The sequence below is a fragment of the Drosophila melanogaster genome, chromosome 3R (assembly GCF_000001215.4).
Source record: "Drosophila melanogaster chromosome 3R".
In the NCBI taxonomy this organism is placed as follows: domain Eukaryota; kingdom Metazoa; phylum Arthropoda; class Insecta; order Diptera; family Drosophilidae; genus Drosophila; species Drosophila melanogaster.
Genome location: NT_033777.3, coordinates 23,607,154 through 23,626,172, shown reverse-complemented (window position 1 = coordinate 23,626,172; position 19,019 = coordinate 23,607,154). Strand labels below are relative to the sequence as shown.

The 19,019-nt window shown below is 43.9% G+C and overlaps 1 protein-coding gene across 6 annotated transcripts in view; it reads left to right on the top strand.

Moving 5' to 3' along the window:
• The window catches only part of CG31145 (uncharacterized protein), a 63,909-nt gene that overhangs the window by 43,487 nt on the left and 1,403 nt on the right, over window positions 1–19,019 (top strand). For 5 of the 6 annotated variants that reach the window (NM_001369999.1, NM_001144629.3, NM_001144631.2 and 2 more), the window contains 8 exons: window positions 3,524–3,802; window positions 9,851–9,975; window positions 10,967–11,045; window positions 11,704–11,796; window positions 14,037–14,280; window positions 17,374–17,454; window positions 17,692–17,804; window positions 18,508–18,648. In NM_001369999.1, coding sequence (NP_001356923.1) covers window positions 3,524–3,802; window positions 9,851–9,975; window positions 10,967–11,045; window positions 11,704–11,796; window positions 14,037–14,280; window positions 17,374–17,454; window positions 17,692–17,804; window positions 18,508–18,648 — 1,155 coding nt within the window. Of the gene's footprint in view, window positions 1–3,523; window positions 3,803–9,850; window positions 9,976–10,966; window positions 11,046–11,703; window positions 11,797–14,036; window positions 14,281–17,373; window positions 17,455–17,691; window positions 17,805–18,507; window positions 18,943–19,019 lie in introns of those variants that run through there. The other variant, NM_001144630.2, reaches the window with a different exon arrangement.

Genomic DNA, 19,019 nt, shown 5'->3' with positions numbered 1-19,019 from the left:
AACTCCCAGGTAGCAAAAAGCAGCGTGTTGAAACTTAGTATTCCCCAGACTGGCCAAAGCAAACGGGCCACCGCTGGCCATTCCGGGGGATTAAAAATTATGCACAAATCGCAAACGGGGTCGGGCCATTGACTCTGACTCAAACACCCCACTGTTCCCTCGGGGCGACTGAACACGGCAGGGTACATAATTCAATTTAGCTGAAATGCAACAAAAGTTGCAATAAAACTTGGTTGGCCCCGGCATTAAAACGTAATTTGCTACAAAACATAAACCCGAGGCAGGGCCAACTTCTTGGGAACTACAAGGAATACAAGAAAGCGGAACAAGCACAGGAGCGCCATGTTAATGCCTTTGCCATGGAGAATATATACAGACGGACGGGGCCGAGTCGCTTTACCTTTGAACACTTCATTTTTTCATGCTGGCCACTTTTTGCGTTGCGTGCGGTGGGCGAAAGTGGGTGGACTAGAAGGGTCCGCCGCCATTTTGCTGTGGCTGGCGGAAGTCGAGTAATAAAACATCAAAATGACGCAGCAAGGCGCAAGGGAAACTGTTAAGACCATCCTTCCCAGCTCCCAGGACTTCCACTTCCTCTCAGGTGCAGTAAACGACTCCGGTTCGCATCGCGCATCCCGTGCTGCTTCGGTTTTGTTTCGTTCTGTTCCGTTCAAGCTTTCGCTACCGCTCCCTCTCCGGCAACATAAAACGCCAATGTTTAGCCAGTAAATATTTAATTAATTCATAAGCCGCCTGCCACCAGCCCGTAAAATGGATGCCTTCGGAAACCGTTCCTTCGTATTCGCTGCGTCTGAGGGATACCTCTTCCCCGAAAGATCGGCAGCATCAGGGCGGCCAGAAACGCCGGGCTTGAAGCTCCTTGCTATCTACTTATGCGCCAGGGTAAATGCAAAATTATGATGCCTCCATGCACTGAGTCGTGCAACGCGGCTGTGAAGCGTAATAAATTCTATTTAAGCATCAAATGTTTTGCCCGTCTCCGTCTTCAGACGCTCCGAAAAGCCCGTGGAGGAAGCCGCTCCGCTTCCTGATTTCCTGTCTCGTCCCTCCCCCCTCCCCACTTCCCTTCGCCCATCAGCCTTATAATTTTTTAATTATTTCATTAAAAACTGAAAACTGAGGCAGCAACTTGGCAATGCTGCAAATGGTGTTTGCCGTCCACGAAGCAGAGGGAAAATTCATTTTCAGTGATGATTCTCATTTTTTGGGCTGTTATCAATCTTTATTCTATTTTTCTTGTTTTCTTTTTATCTTCGGGCTTTTCTTAACCCTTTTAATTAAAGTTGCTGTAGCTGACAGAGATTTTAATTCGTTTCTTCTAATACTTTTTAATTGGATTAAATCAAATAAAAATGTGTTAGGATTTAACTTAACTTAACTATTAACTTAAACGATTTCGTAATCTTTATTGGATTCTAATATGATTAGATTTTAGATATATATAAGGAACTCTGAGCAATTTGAACGTAACAAGTTATAGTTATATCCATGAACTAGACAAGATGGCATTTTCCATGGAAGGCAGGCGGAAATGCCGCACTGAAATCCAATTAGGTCTCCCTTAAATCCATCCATTAACCCCTGACAGTGTCACAGCTTTCGACTTGCATAAACTTTCACCTATCACCTATGATCCTGTGGCTGCGCGTTGTCGCTGCATTTGTTGCAGGGCCGTCTATTGCCATTACAGTTGCAGTTGACTGGTTAATTAACCGCAGCACATGGCCAGCTTATGTGGCCAGCGTTACGCACACCACGTGCCACTTTAATGAGCAAAGTTTCGCTATTGCCAAAGTGTAATTAAGTGCACGCCACATCGATCAGTTCAGTCGAAAACAAAGAGGGTTACCACCACTACCCTTTTAGAGGCATATCCCCCATAGCGCAAGCCATTTTGAGCGAAAGCCATAAATATGAGGACCCTCTTCCTGCAAGTGGTTGCACAAGGGGCGACTTAAATACTTATTAGCACATAAAGTGGCATTATGCGGCTGCCAATAAAATGCGCGAAACGCGCGAAATCCGCACAGGCTCATTGCGCTGGAAAATTCTTAATAAGCCCCCGAGCCGTGGAAAAGGCTCTTTGTCGCCCAGATATTGTCTCATCCGAGATGGGGAAAATGGCAAATGTTGACAGCTTCTCGGCTGTTGGCCTATCTGCTGTCTCGGCCCAGACATTCTCTGGCAACTGTTAATTGAAAAAGTTTTGCATTCTCACCCGGCAAACATGTGTGTGTGTGTGTGTGTGCGTGTAGGTTTGTATGCAACACACCTGTCTGCTTGACGGATAAGGCAAGGCGCCGACAGACAGACCGACAGACAAAAGACTTTCGCCCCAAAAACTTGGGATACTTGCACAATTAAAAAAATATATATAAGTATTTTCAGAAAACGACAATTTACGTAAAACTCAAATTTCAAAATTCTGGCCTAATGATGTGCACTCCCCACAGCCTGTGCACACGAGTGCTGTCATTTGGCTTAATGGTCACACAACTGGTGCATAATTCTCGGTTTCCCGGTACATACATATGCTAACGAGGTGGAGATGGAAAATGGGCCGGAAACGGGGCACCCGGCCAGGCCAGGTTAGATCTCAAGCATTTCGCCGAGAGCTATTAAGAGTCAAGGCTAGGAAAATGGATGCAACAAATTCAAAAACTTTAATTCATTTTTCAAGCACTCTTTTTGTCTGAAGCAGGCGCTGTCTAAACGGCTGCTGATTACCAGCACAAGCACAGTGGAATAGGCTGGCAAAATGGTGTGCAAACTTTGAGAGAAATGTGAATACTAAATGAATACGAATTTCTGTCATCTAAACCGCATTTGAATGGACTAAAATGCAATTTATATGTCAGAGAAAGCAAACTTATAAATTGTAAAGAAATTTGTCTCCCCGTCTTTGTTCAGATTGTCTAAAGAAACTTCTGCAAATAATGTTCGCCAAAGTTTGCTGTATTTACCTGATATTAGAGGCATGTCCCCTAGGTGTCGCCACTGTTCCAACTTGTATGGGTTGCGGTTTCGCCCCCTTGAAGTGCCTGCAATTTCAGTTTATTGCAGTCGAGTGAAGAGTCCCATGTGTGTCTAAGCTTGTGGGTGTGGATGGGGATCTGGATGTGGATGTGGATGTGGATGTGGATGTGGGTGTGTTCGTCTTAGGTAAACGCAACTAAAATCCTGGCTGACAAAGTTTCCAGCTTACCGGCAGCAAGTGCGTGTCTTTGGGAGCCTGGCCAGGGGGCACTTAGCTGTCTAGGCTGCTTCAGTTCAGTGTAGCTCGATGGCTGCCACTAAAAGGCAGTGGGGCACTTGGCAGTTGCAATTAGCAACGAGAGCCACCCGGACCATTGTCAAGAGCACCCGGCTTTTGGGTCTCCGCAAATTATGGCAATTTTTTGCCCTGTTATTTTTGTTTTTGTTTTTCTTGTACATTTAACTCACTTTTATGCAGCTCCTTTTTAACAGAGGTACTCTCGCTTTCATTTTGCTTTTATTCCAGCAACGCCTCGGGCTCCAAGGAGGCATCCACGCAGGCGGGGGCGAGCCAGAGTGGCGGGGCGACCAGTGGTCAGGATGCGGCTGCCGGAGCTTCGGGCGGAGCAGCCGGACCCGGCACATCAAGGAGCACATCCACGAGGAAGCCCACACCACACGATCGCTATGCGGATCTGCAAAAGCACCTGCTTAGCGATGAGTACTCGCATGTGATTGTGGACAATGCGCCGGATGTGAGCAGGGACAATCCCACGCTGGCCGAGATGCTGCACCGCAAGGCCAGGTGAGTGGCACATAAAAACCAGTAGCGAAAAAATTCAATTTCCCTTGAGCGGAAGGACATAATGCTTACATTTTTTTTTTTTTTACTTCGGGCCCCCAAGCCACTTTATCCGGCTACGTGGTAATTGATAGTGAAGGTGGGGGAGTTTTACGGCTCTAGGATGGAAAATGGATAGTAAAAGGAGCGTAGGGTTGCGGCAAGCAGTTACGGCACTTTTCGGGCTTCAACGGAATTGAAATGATTTTTATTGAAATTTACGCTCCATTTACGTGACACATTTACGTTTTAGACATTTAGCCTGTACACTTGAGAAAAACTTAACTATGCCTAAGAAAATGAGATAACCTTGTTTTCGAAGTATAGAATGGTACCAATTTTATGGATACAATCTTCGCAACGAACTAGATAGAATGTTATTACAAGACTATAGTGCATTGCATTTAGGATTTGTTTTCCAACTCTATATATATGTTTCGCTGAGTGTATGCCCCCCAGAAAGTTCTCTGTGCCCACATCTTTACGGGCATGTCTCTATCTGTCGCTGGTAAGTGTTGCCTGATTGTTGTTGCCGATGGCAACTGTTCCACTGCTCCTTCCCGATTCCGACCACCGATAACGTTGATGAGAGTTTGCCTTGTCTCAACATGGCGTATGCGTAATTTCATGCGAGCACAATCAAATAAAAGTGCAATAAAGAAATCAATGTGGATTTGCACCACCACCCACCCATCCATCGGTTATCTGCGTCACCGTTGGTGGCATCTCTTCCGTTTCCCAACTCGGTTTTCCACCCGCACACTTGAGACAGCAATGAAATTTATTTCGACAAGTTTTCATTTGATTTTCTCTTTCGGTAATCAGCTTAGTTTTCTCCATCTTCCGACCGGTCCTTTTCAGCGATTTTCCTTTGCTTTTACAATGCGTTTGGCGAATCGTTTTGCTAGTTTTTATCAAAATTGAATATGTAGCGTATGAGTAATTTCATTTGCTCCAATAGTTGCCCAACATTTTGTCCCAGCTGAAGTTGCACAAAAATTCCGGGAGTTGCGGCGAAAGTGAAGCAAATCGAAAATGGGTAAAATGCAAAGTGGCAAAAACTTGTCAAGTTGTTGTTGCTCTTTTTGTTGTTTTAGCAGCGGTGTGTGTGTGGGTGGTGGGTGGGTGTTGTCTGGCTTGGCTAAGTGTGGGCGTCGGCATTAGCATAAAATGCTTGATTTTCTAATTTATAGCACATCACCGAAAAGCAAGCCGGAAAGTTCGCTACTTCTTTTTTTTTTTGGTGTGTCGCACGTAGCAAAATGCAAATTTCATTAACAAGCGAAATTGCTGCCAGTAAATGTGCAGGGTAAAAAAAGTTGGCAGAAGGTTTAGTTTTACCTGGCTTAGTCGGGCCAAGAAGTTCGGATGCTCTTGCAAGCAAAGTGCAAATTTTATGAAAGTGATTCTATTAAATTACTTGCTTACTACACAATGGTACTTAGTTTTAAGATGCTCTGTAAGTTTGGGCTTTACAAAATTACGATAAATTTGTTGCGCTGTCGACTAGCTAAAGTTAATCCCATCAAACCAATTTGGGATTGTTCAGTCTTAAAACCAGTTAAGTATCATATGTATTTGAGCGCAATCTCCTGCTTACTAGTCCCAATTGCAGTGAAAAGCTAATCCTTACAAGTCAGCCTCCTACAACTAATCAACCTAAAAAGATAGAAGGATCTGAGTTAGCGGAAACAGAATCAAGGCGTGGCCCAGATTCTGTGGCTCCATCTCCTCACGATTCCCCCATTGCTGCTGTCGCCTGTCGCTCGTCTCCTGGCGATATCTCATTAAAATTCTGTCGCCGAGCAGCTCCCCACATGCTCGACGTTCTACCATATCTCATTCCGTTTAGCTGGCGGCTTAGTCAGCAGTTTTTTGGCCCAGAGCTCCGGTAACAATGCAGCCAAGAAAAGACTGCAGGTGGGGTAAAACAAAAAAGAATGCAATGTGACAAAATGCAAATGTGCCTAAAATTACTAGATGAGTTATTACCAGCGGCAGCTGAAGAGTCAGGTACAAGCCTGTCCGGCATTAGCCGGTTATATAATTACGACAAAGTTGCCGCTGAATCAGCCCAAGTCCCCGGGTCGCGTTTAATTAGTATGACAAATTTTTAATTAGCTTGCAATTGCGAGCGCCGAGCGGTGGCAGAAATCTTATTTCGAGGGAATTACACCCGGCTAAAAAGAAGAAACAGAAGAAGTTTTACCAGCTGTCGGTCAGGATGCGAATCCTGAGAATCCTGCCAACGCCGGCTAATAAAAGACTATGCTCAATGTCGACGAGTGTGTAAAACTCCGAGAGCTTGCTGACATTTCGGATGGCGAAGTGGAAATGGAAGTGGAAGTGGAAGTTTTCCAACCTCGCCTTACTCCACACCCATTCGCTACTCGCGGATCCCAGCTGCAGTTTGGTCTGCTGTCATTGGTTTTAATGTTCGCGCTCTTGCCGCCGCTGAAGTTTTATCCCCGGCTACAATATAAGTTTAATTTCACTTTCCTTTTGGCCCAGCTCCCTCTCACTGCAAACTCGGCTCAAAAGTGTCCGTGCTGCAGTCCCGGGTCCGTCCATTTCGATGGCTCCTCGTTGGTCTTGGCGGCCGCAAAATTTCACACGCACAAACTTTTCCTTCTCTCCATCTAAGCAGCACTTTTGCGGCTATGTGGCTGCGGCCAGGACGCAGCTGCTCCATGCTGGGTAGTCGGGAATGTTGGGGAAATCGGGTAGAAAACTGGAGGACTGTGCGCGTTTGCGAAACTTTACTGACATTTTCTTATGGCAAAATAATTGCGGACTTGCGGGGCGGCTGGGGTTTGGTGGGACTTAAGCAAAGGCCAGGACATGCCGGCTGACAGCTGTTATTATAGTACCCACTTCGGCCGGCGGTATAACACCGAGGATAACAGCACCAACAATGGCAGTAGAAAACCAGTCATTCGGCCAGTCATAATCCCGGGTAAAAAGTTTACCTTAGACGCGAGACTCCCATGGGCGGAGCTCCAATCCGGTGAAAAATGAAATTTAATATTTGGTTAATGAGTAATTGTTATCGAAGCAGCGAGTAGATACTAGCACATCCAACAGGTATTCCAGTTGTGAAAAAAAAGTAACCATTCCTTTTGTATGCTACATTTTTTTAAGCTTCATAACTATCAGTTACCTGTAACATAGTTTTCGTTAAACAAAATCCAGGCTTATGGCAACTTTCCACCGCTTTTCACGTTTCTCTTTAGCGTAAATTCGCGAAATAATATTAAGCTGTAAGCAAAGTTTATTCGTGGCCATTGCCATGGCAGCGATGTTTTGCAGGACTTGGCCAGCGGGATTCAGGACTCCGGCACTTGGGAATTTAGGAGACCGCCTGCCCTGTCAAATCGTCAAACCGAGCGCAATTAAGCTGATTAGTGAGCGTCATTCAAAGTGAAGCCCGTCCACGTTCGTCGTCCCATCACTGACATAAATAAATTTAATTTCCGCTAAACATAAACTCAAAGTAAACTTTTGACGCGAGTAACCGCCAGGAACGTGCAACTGTCGAGGGTTGCGGGGTACTACCAATTATATGAAAATCTCTTTTTCAATTATTTTTCCTTCTTTTTTTTCGTGCATTTCGCAGCGTTTCTGTTTTTGCGCTGCGGTACGTTGTTGTCATCGTCGTTGAGCTGTCAACGCTTTACATAACAAAGTTTTTCGCGGGCTTAGACCACTGGAATGGTTGGGGGGGTGGGGGTTTGGCGGTTGAAGGACAGTGGGCGGGTGGGGACGGCCATGGGGCCGTTTTTAGGGGGGCTGGTGGCCGACTGTCACTGCGGTTGTCAGCGTTTGTAAGACCATGTTTGCCGGGATATGTGCTTGTGGGCCACGTGTCACGTGCGCTTTTGGCGTGCTTTTAGCTCCTCCCAGTAGCAGCCCCCCATTTGGACCCACCTTCTTCAGCACTTTCTCTTGTAATGCGATTTCGGGTTTTGTTGACTGCCGGCCGCTGCAACTGATTTACGTGACTCAATTACCCAAGGGATTTGAATTCGATTCGGCTGGTGCTCTTTCTTTGTTTCAGTGTTGTTTCGGCCCCGAATATGCAACAGCTGGCCATTCGGACCAAGCCGCAGACTCGCAGAAACATATGGCCACTCTGCGGACAGTGGCCAGTGCTTAGTCAGTGTCCGGATCGGGCGGCTTCATCAATTACGTAGCTTCTGCTCCGGATTCCATTGGCCAACTCTAGTCCATGGGCTAGAGCTGCTCCACCGCAGTTGACAAATGAAGCATGGGCTGAAATTTGAATGTGCCAAGCTAACACGTTGCTTAGCATACTTTGGGGCACACTGCCAAAAGAAGCTCACGAATGAGATATTAAGTCCCTATTAAAGAGAAATATATAAGAAACGCAAAAAACTCCAAATAACATATACCCCAGGAATTCTTATATAATTTGATCATATATTCTTTCACTTGTGCATTTCTTTCAATGTGTCTTAATTTATATGGAACATATATATATGCTATATTATTATATATTATTATTATATATTATGTATTGATATTAGTCTATTCTTGGACCTGCAAAAAACCGCATTTTAAGTTTTTAGAAGCAATTATATTTAAATGTTCAACCCCTTGGCTCAGCTTTAATTCTGCAGACTCGAACCTAATGGGACCTTCGTCACTTCTTTTGGCCCCTTCCTGACCTGCGAATCCTGGTCATTGTCACCGGATTTCGAGCACTTTTACGCCGCCAGGTGTAAGGGGTTGTTCTGCTCTCGGAAGTTGTCACCATTTCCATAGAACGCTGATATATTGAAAGTCATTCGGGGCACGAGAAGGTTGTCTGCCAGACATTTGTTTCCTTCCTGCGCACAAAGACCATCTTAGGCGGCGAAAAAAGGGTTAGACGTTGAAGTATAACAGACGTCGGTGGGCAAATTATGAATGGGCTGGGAGTGGGTGGTGGAGCAAGTAGATGTAGGAGGACAATGAGTTATGTAGACACCATTGAGAGCAGCATTTGGGGGAGCGCGAAACGGATATGACTTCATTATCATGATAAGCTTGCTGCACAATGGAGCTGACAACGCCGCCCGTTTCCCACTTTTTCACTGACCAACGAAGCGAGTACAGGGTTTTGCATTTCAATTTGTCGTAACTGACTGTGACTACTGGTATAAATTGTTGTGCATTGTGAATTGCAAACGGGATAGCTAATGCCGATGAAGAGCACTTTACAGCTTAAATTCTGGAACGGGGCTGCAGTGCTTAACCAGCACAAATTGGACTAAATCTGAAAGCGTAACTGCCAGGGCTTAAGACAAAAGCATTGGCCATGTGAGCGGCACATGTCAAACGTGGAGTGCAAAGCATAATCGGAGAGGAAAAGATATTTTCCGACAATTGCCAGTCTGTCTGGCAGCAACAGGAAAAATCGACCACCAAAGATTACGGCTGGGTGATGTGGGGGTGTCTTGGCATTTGCAAACCAAATTGTCATGACAGCAGCGGCAAATAAAGGAAAAAGGAGCACAAGGAGCAGGGCATTGCTTTGACAAATCAATGTGAGAAATCTTGATATGCAGCCCCAAAGCATAGCATACTTATGAGGGAGCCCCGAGAACTGGCTACACTGCGCAAAAAGTCCACTACTCCCTTAACGAGTAATACGAGATAAGATCTATCCATTGTTACTTTAATAAAATATGTATCTTGATATCACACTTCTACGCATATACTTTGGCATAATCATAAATAAGGCAGAAAAGGAGTTTAATGGTTTTGTGCCAACAGAAGAAAGGTATTTTAACTTCAATTGTTAAAGGAAGTTTTTTTTATTATTATGTATTACATTTACTTCGAGTGTACGGCTCCAGCTTGATTGTCCTTATGACTTCCTTTTGCCTGCAAACGACAGCTGGCTCTCTTGGCTGCGATGCTCGATTTTTACTTACATTTCTGCCATTTTGTTTCCCTTTTGCCCGCACTATCTCTGAACCCGAACAACTTTCTCATCTCTCTTTGCAGTGCAAATGCCAGCAATTTGGAGCGCTTCCAATTGCGCATCACGAAGAAGGAGCTGTACGGCGAGCAGGACACTCTGGTGGATGCGGTGTTACGTGACATGATCAAGCTGCCAATACAGCATGTTGGTAAGACAGTCTGCTTCCGTTCTATTCAGCCGTTCGGCAATTGTGGGATTGTAAAGTCATAAATACTGGCCAAGTCTGTTGGCCACCTCACCCAACGAACTTTCGAACCTTAGTGGGGTTTACACGAGGCCAAAAAATGTAAGCGGGCCAAAAGAGACTCAGCTGCACATTTAACTCAATTATGTAGAGCTTGGCGGCGGCTGGCATTATTGAGGTGCCACTGCGAAACTATTTTCATAGCGAAGTTTTTCCAGCGCATTCATTAAACTCATAATTTATTAATAATAAACTTTTAACAGTGGCTGCACGGAGCTGCGAAAAGAAAACTCATTTGCAGTTAAGGGGAAACCAAGGGATAGACAAGAGTTGGGCGGGCCGAGCGCAACAATGACACTGTGGCAGCATAATTGCTGCAACTTTAGCTTTGTTCTGCCTGGCATTTATCACGTATACGCCGCGTATACACAGGCGCATACTAACACAGACAAACAAATGCAGCCCTTTGGCGTTAGAACAACTTTAGAGAGATAATTCATAAGTAATATAGGACCAATTTTCATTTGTTTATTTTTAGAATAAATTCCAATGAAATGTGGCGTGTGTGCGGCAGGAGTTTCGGTTTTATTTTCCCTTACGGTCAGTCAGCAGCTTGACTGTAAAGCCCAAACTACAATGAGCCAAGTTTTTGGTTCACTACACACACTGAATTGCAAAAGCAAGCCAAGGCGGTTTTTATGTCGGGCTTCTTTGTGCGGTTGCGTTTACGCAATATTTGTGTGCTCTTTGAATGCATTTTAATTGCTATTTAGTCGAGTGTAATTTGTTTATGCAGTCCGCTCGGTACGGTACGGTTTGCAATTTTAAAAGCAGTCTGACTGCAGTCTCCGTGATCGGTGATGTGAGAATTGCATGAATTTTTGGTTTTTGCTTCAATTAATTCCGAGTGCTCGATTAATTTACATTCATTCCTCTGTCTTTTCTCCGTTCGCAGTGCAAAAGGAGGGCGGCACCCAGCTGAAATTGATCATCGAGTACCCAAACGATATCAAGGCCTTAATGAAGCCGATGCGGTGAGTTTGGCCAACGGATGGACAAAGATTTCCCGGTCTGTCGCCGCTTAATGCATTTGTCCCTTGGATTTCCGCGTGCGTAATGAATGCAACTTTCGCCCACTTGTCGACAACACTTTTCGCACAGTCGAGTAAATAAAATTGCGCTTTTTATTCGCTGACTTTCCTGCGGCCTGTCGATGGAAATTCCACGTCCATTGCCGTCGTTTTGCGGTGGCACTTCAAGCTGCTCGCAAATTTAAAACATTCATGCACTTTTTAATGAGATTTAAACGCATTGGCTTGGTCAGCGTGCTGGTTTTCCATTCCTCCATCTCTGCCATCGCAGCTGCCAAAGTGCAAAGTGTCCTTATAATGCCATTCATTTGCAATTTAAATGAAAGCCCTTCTCCTTCTCTGCTCTTCTTTTTTTTTTTTTTAAATAAATATATAGGAACATTTCGTTTTTTTTTTTTTTTTGTTTTTAAATAGCACTCCCTTTCGTGTAAGTAATTAAGCTGGCACATAGCACGTAGCAATGCAGGTTCAACGTGGGAAAATTCAAAGTGGCCCCACGCAAATGCATTAAGCTGGTGACAGAAGCCCGCAGTTTCTATTCATTTCATTATGTCGCATCCCCACCTCTGATCCCGCTCATTTGCAATTTGCATTTCCACAGGTTTCCGCGGGAGCAGCAAACGTTGCCCAACCACTTCTACTTCACGGACTATGAGCGCCACAACGCCGAGATTGCCGCCTTCCACCTGGACAGGTGAGTTCCGTCGACTCCATTCCATTCCATTCCGATTCGACGCCATTCTGAACTTTCACCGGGTGCATTCGAGTGCACAAGAATTCCGTTGTGAAATCGTTCGATCGAATTAAATCTGCCCAGGCATCGTGTAAATGTCTGGCATACTCTTATTTATTTTTAATTTAATTTTCAATTATACGTAAATATTTATGGTGAGCATTGAACGGATTCCCACCGCAGCACAAAGGCGGGGAAATCGGGAAAATATTGTGCAAAATCAATTTGAAATATTCAATTAGGCAAACCAGACTGTTCTCTGCAGACTGGCTGAAAATACCTGAATTTAATTTTAAGCGATTAAAAAAGGGATTGTTCCGAAAGCAACGAAAAAAATAGTTATATTTTTTTGATCTTTTTATCATAGCATAGTAAATGGAGCATTCACTTGCACTAAAACTATTATTATTAAAATCAATTTATTTTTAGAATAATAAACCTATTGATTGCATTTTCGGTTCATGCCTCTTAATTAAGCCTTTGTTTGAATTTTTTTATTATAGTGTCCCTAAAAGGGTATCATACTCTAGGTGTTCCCTACAAATAATAGTCATTTCCTTGGTCAATACTCGTAATAGTAAAATTCCGGGTGTCAGTGCTCAAATTATTTTCGCTACCACATTTCAACTTTATGGCCCCTTGATAGTTATTTCTTTTTTTAGTGCATGACAAAGCAATCAAATTAACCAATTTGTCTGCCATGTGAAACGGTCCCTTGGCCAACATTCGTCCAGGCCAGCATTCAAATTTATAACGCTTGGGATGCCTGACCCTCGGCGATTAGAATCCCAATAATCCTGACACACACACACACACACATACTGAGGTCAGACCGCAGTCAATTTATGTTCATTATTTATGATGGCCGTGCCGAATAAAATAAAAAATGTCCATACATTTACCCGTTCGGGGTGGGCAAGGCCAAACGGCGCCATTAAATGATGTTTAAGAATATATTTTTTAAAAAAGGCGAAAAAGCTGTGGTGCCAACTCATGTAAATGATGTGGCCACATAAACCCAATGCCTGCCAGTCTGGCTATCTGCGCCCTTTCATGGCTAATTAACTTGGCCAAGTGGCCTGACATGTCCTGCCGTACTTTAGACTGAAATTGTCTGCATAGTTAGCAGCTGCTTGCCTTTGACAAAACCTTGACGGCCAGGTTAATTGCCGGGGGATTTTTGAATTTAGATAAGGCGTCATAACTTGTGTAATTGTTGTGGCTGCCAACCACACGCACATGCCGCACACATCCTCTAATCGAGTTGGCTCCACTCTCCTGTCGATTGGCTGGCCAAAACTCCGGAGGATTAGACGGACCAACTTCTGGCAACTCGAGCTGACAGCCCTCTAATGGAGTCGCATGTGTGTGATGGAGTAGGGCCGTGTGGGTGATGGAAATTTACGGCATTTTCCCATTTTGACCTCAGTGGCTGCCAATGCCCGACGATGGCGCCCAGACAATGAAACATGCTTCATGTTGCCAAATAATTTCGATAATATTTTCTGGTCAGTCTGGCCACCAACATTACCAACCACCATAAATCCCATGCGAACCCTTTAGGATCGAAAGAGATTAACCGTGACTAGGCGAAAAGATTGATGAAAACTTCATTTATTAGATTCGATATGAGGTCTGCTTTTTACGCTGCTACCATCGTAATTTGATTGATGAAAATAAAGCTAAAGAGACTCGGATTTCGCTAAATTAGCACAATTGTTGTGCTTGGTCTTGATTTCCTTAAATAAACAAGGAATTATTTTCCTTATTATATTACTCCCTACCGTTTCCCTGACAACAGCCCACAAATATTTTTCTCGTTCTTGATTACGAATTCCGGTTCACACGCAGTCGTTTTGCTTCGCCCCCACAAACCATTAAAAAAAAGTTTACCCACAGAGCTCTTATTTCTCGTAGGATGTTTCAGTTAATACAGGGTACTCATAGATCATACGGGGTATATTCGACATGTAACTCAATTCAACAAAGGGAATAGAAAGATTTTCACTTGTATGTGATGATGTTTTTTATTTTAATATTATTTAGATTTTTTTGTGGTAAGAAACATATAGCTCATATTTATAAGTACTTTGCTTACAGGATATCTTCAATTCACCAACCTTCGCCTTATTTTCGCCCGCCTGTATTTTTTTATTTTGGCATTTTGTTAACCGCTTTTCTGCTCTCCTCTCCGGTTTCAGGATCCTGGGATTCCGGCGTGCCATGCCCGTTGCCGGTCGTACGCTGAACATTACGACCGAAATTTATCAACTGGCCGAGGAGAATTTATTGAAGACGTTCTTTGTTTCGCCATCGCTGAATTTATGCTTCCATGGCAAGTGCTCGTACTATTGTGACACCTCGCATGCCATTTGCGGCAATCCGGACATGTTGGAGGGCTCCTTCGCCGCCTTTCTGCCCAACTTTGAGTCGGGCAATCGCAAGGTATGTATCGTATCCTAGACACGCTGGTGTATCAGCGTACACATCGCACAGCTACCTCATCCAGCATCCAGCACGCATGACAGTGGATTGAAATGGGATGGGATGGGATGGGATGGTATAGGATGACATGGTATGGGTATCATGTCTGCGGGCCCGGCTAAGTGGTTTTTGATTAATGCACGGCCAGCTTTAACACTGCTCCAGATTACAATTTATGCTCTGCCCGCTTTCATTACCACATTCGTGCGCCTGGCCGTTGGGGCCAAATAACAAATCACTTTATTTACTTAGTTCGTAAGCTGTTTATTTGTTTGGGTGTCGCAACAGGTGAGCTATGGACTACGGACTATGGACTATGGACGATGGACTATGGCTAGGTGTTGGTCAGTTCTTAGAGATACAACTTACTTAAGGCTTAGAGGGAATTTTTAATAGCTGGCTGCCTGGCTGGCTGGCCCAAAAAGCAAAAGAACTCACTTTTAATTTGCATAATTTTTGTTGTTCGTATGCCTTTTATCCTTTGTTTGTGCGAATGCCGGACTCGTTTACCTTTCACCCAACCCAGCGAGCCACTTCATTGCCATGCCCAATTCATTCATTCGTTTGGCCGTTGAATTAAGAGCAGAAATATTGTATCAGTTCTTCAGCGACTGGTAAAGCGTAAAATGGAATATAAAATGCAGGGACCCAGGACTCAGTCGTTGGCGTTAATAAATTCTAGAGTCCACTCCATCAACGTAAAAAAACACGAGCGGTGGGCGAATAAAAAAAAAAGGGAAAATGGCAACAGCTTTTAAATGCAAATTACCGAAAAATTAAAGCCCAGTCCTGTCCACTTCAGGACTTCGGGACTGTCTCGGTTGGGGAGCTGTGGCCATAAAAAGGGTTCAGCTCAGCTGGACTCATCCCTCAGATTTGCCGCAGCACAGGCATTTTATTTTTAGTCTATTTTGAACGGAGATATATATATATATATGTACGTATATATATTTTTTTTTAGAATCCCTGCCCCGAAGCCTCAAAGGAATAATTCTCTTTATTTCCCCCTTTTTTTTTGCGGCTCGCTCTCCAAACAGTTTACAAGTAGAAAATGGTTAAGTGTATACTTGAGATTTGGCGTAAGGCAAAACTGTAAATTATGCACAAGAGATCATTTTTCTTTCTCCTCTTGCACAACCCTATTTCTTCCTCCTTTTTTTTGTCCCCCTCCCTTTGAGCTATTCAGGTTTTTCCTACTTTCCTTTTCCGGCCTGGCTAAGTTTTGTTTCCCCTTCGTTGTAAACAACGAGGAAATTTTTGTAACTGAACAGAATTTTAATTAAGTTGCAAATTTGATTTGCACGCTTGTTAAATGCTTTGGGAATTCATTTAAGGGGGATCTACGGGTAACTAAATTGCAAGGACCGAAAGAAAAGGGAAAAATAATCGTGATAACTAAACAATTGATTAGATTATAGCTGGGATAAAGTGGAGCTCAAGCATTTATAAATGAATTCTGTCTAATTGAGGAGAGGAGTTGACTTTAATCACAGAAATTGGCTTAAATACAGGTGCTTCAATAGCATCTAACTAAGTTTTTCAGGGAATTTATTATTTCTACTTATCTTATTTTCGCCTGGAACTTCATCTGCATACATTTCAAATACATCTTACATGAACTTAAATTATAACAAAAACTTTGTGGGCATTTCATTTCATCCAAATGAGTCAAATTTTAAATTAAATTCTTTTATTATTCGGTTAATAAAATAGGACTGTGATAATTGCATTCCATGCAAGTCCGCTGACTTTGGGCCATCATTTCCATAAAAGTCATTGCATCTTAAAGCTCTTCTGCATGGCGTTCACAAACTTATCAAGTCCATTTAACGCGAAGCTAACAAAAATTGCAAATTGCTTGCCTCACATTCTATGTTTTTTTGCGCGTTTCCCATTTCCCGCTGCTCTTATAAAATTTAATTTTGCTTGATTTATGCATATTTTTTTTTCTACCTTTTGGCTAAGCTAAGGTGAACAGTGGAGCTAAAGAGCGCTATGAGAATCCCCGCTCCGCTGTCACCATGGCAGCGTTAACTTACCTGGGTTTTTCGCTTTATGTTTGGCTTTTTTCACATATTTTTTCTCGTAGCAGTTTGTTGCTTTTCCCCAAGTTTGCATTTTCCGCTTTCTGTTTGCCTTGCTTTGCTTTGCGCGCCGCCTGCTGCATTCTTCCCCGCGAAAAGCGGCGGGAAAACCCCGACCCCAAAATGGGCGCCCCTATTTTGGTCCCCGCTTCCGGTCATTACACATTCTCTGCCGATGCCACGCCCACTCAGCATAAAATGCCCAACGCGCCGAGCTTTTATGATGCATTTTTGTGCGCTCTGTTCCCCTTCTTATTTTTAATTCTTTTATATACATATATATTTCATATATAATTTGTTGTTTTGCTGCTCCCGCTCCTGTTTCTGCCGCTCCTGTTCCCGATCCTGCTCCTTGTCGCTGTTGCTGTTTCTATTCTGTTGTTGTCGTTGTTGTTGTCGCTATTGTTGACCCCCTGACCCCGCAACACAGGGACGCAAGGTAAGTTGCGGTGGCCCAGAGGAAACGCAGGGGTCGAGACTAAAGTTTTATTACCCACCTTCAGTTCGGTGCGAATAATTTAATTTAAGCAAAATTAATTTGGAGTTGCAGTTGGAGGAATTCGCAAGAAAGACGGGCAAAGCAGCCATAAACCAAAATTATTAGTTTTACACTCGTGGAAAAACTGAAATTTTGTGTTCTTAAAGTTAAAAACCAAAAAAAATTTATAAATGAAAAACTTTTAATTGAATTTAAGGGTTACATAGAGAAACAGAAAAGTAGCGTTTAAAAGCCACATAAACTTTTCATTTTTAGAAAGTGCGATATCTTTAGGCATTTAAATGAGACATTCAGAACTTGAAGATGTTACTTTAAAATATTAGAAAACTATATTTCTTGCCGTGCAATTAGAACCAAATGCCTTTCTCTAAGACAGATATTACTCGGGCGATTGCGTAAGCGGTTTACTGTCGGCCTGCAAGAATGCGAATTGATTTCCGGTCGTCCTTTGCTTTTTTTTTTACCCAACAGCTGTGGCGGCATCCCTGGCGACGGTCCTACCACAAAAGGAAGAAGGCCCAATGGGAGACAGATGCCAATTATTGTGCCCTGGTATGTATACCCCAAGTGCGGCCCGTGCTCGTGCTGCGGTTTCTTTTATTTAATTTGCATTTAAACTCGATTGAAATGCAAATGTTTTTATTGTGGTCATAGCGGGAGGGCGGCGCTTCTGACTGGAGCTGCTGACTTAATTAAGACATCGCTGGCCGAGCTGCAGCTTAATTTTGCATTTGATTTTCCCATTTTCTCTCCTCCACCAACTCGCTTCTGTGCACGATGCCCACTTAGGTCCGTGATATTCCGCCCTACGACGATGGAAGGCGACTGTACGACCTTATGGACATGGCCGTCTTTGATTTTCTCACTGGCAACATGGATCGTCATCATTACGAGACATTCAAGTGAGTAGTATTGGAGTATGGGTGGTATTGGCTAAATAGGGCTAAGCCAAGCGGAGGGGGCCACACGTCTGTCTATGTCTGCGTCTGGGTGTGCAGTGTGTATCTATGTCCTTGGCATGGTAACTAATGCGATCGGTTTATTTCCGCACACATGGCTTTGTTGGCTTCCTGCCTTCATCGGTTCCTCGGTCTGACTTTGGCACGTTACGTATGCGCCCTGTGTGCGCCTAAGCGCCTGCATTTGCCAGGGATATGCCAGCACCTGCATGCCAAGCAGCCGCCAATGCCGATGCCGTGGCCACAGATGCAGATGCAGCAGCTGGAAAGATATTTTCAGACCGCCTGCAAAAGGTTGCAAAACATCTCCAGGTTGTAAGCCGCCACACCAACGCCACACACATCATCGATGCGCCGGGTCTTTGGAGACCAGGTGCCAGGTGACTTGGCTGCGCTGCTGCTGCTAAATTGTTTGTTATGCAAAAGCGTTTGTTGGGCTTACGGCGATGTCATCGCTGGCACCCAGCTAACACCTGGCCATCCTGGTTCATTCCTGACTTTCCATGCCACTCGGCCACCTTGCCACCCACTTCTGCTAGGCAATTATCCCCTCCGCCAATCGCGTCCAGGAAGGGCCTTCGAAGGACCTGCCCTGGCTGATTGCCGAATACACTCTAATTTGGCCCGCCTTTCGTTTGCATTCCAGGGTCTACGGCAACGAGACTTTCCCCCTGCATTTGGACCACGGCCGTGGTTTCGGGCGGCCCTTCCACGACGAGCTCTCCATCCTGGCGCCGGTGCTGCAGTGCTGCCTGATACGCAAGTCGACGCTCGTCAAGCTGCTAGAGTGAGTATATATGTATATATATATATATTGCATGCAACAGCATAGTTCATGCTGCTCGCATTGAATTGCACTACTTAATATGCATAATATTCAATTGAAAACTTTTGGTAGCTTAATTACGCTTTAAGCGGTTGCTTCTAGTAAAACAAGTGCTACTCTTATTTAAAGTAAACTACTTAACAGTACGGCTTAAATAGTTGCGTCTGAAATTTGTACGCTATTTAATACAATTTAGGCCAACAGAAACCAATGTACTTATCCTATCACCAATTATATTTCGGGATTGATTTGCTTTAATTAAATTTAGCCATTGAAAACGATTAAATACCAAGTGCTTCATAAGCTTAATTTATCTGTAATTGCATTTCAAT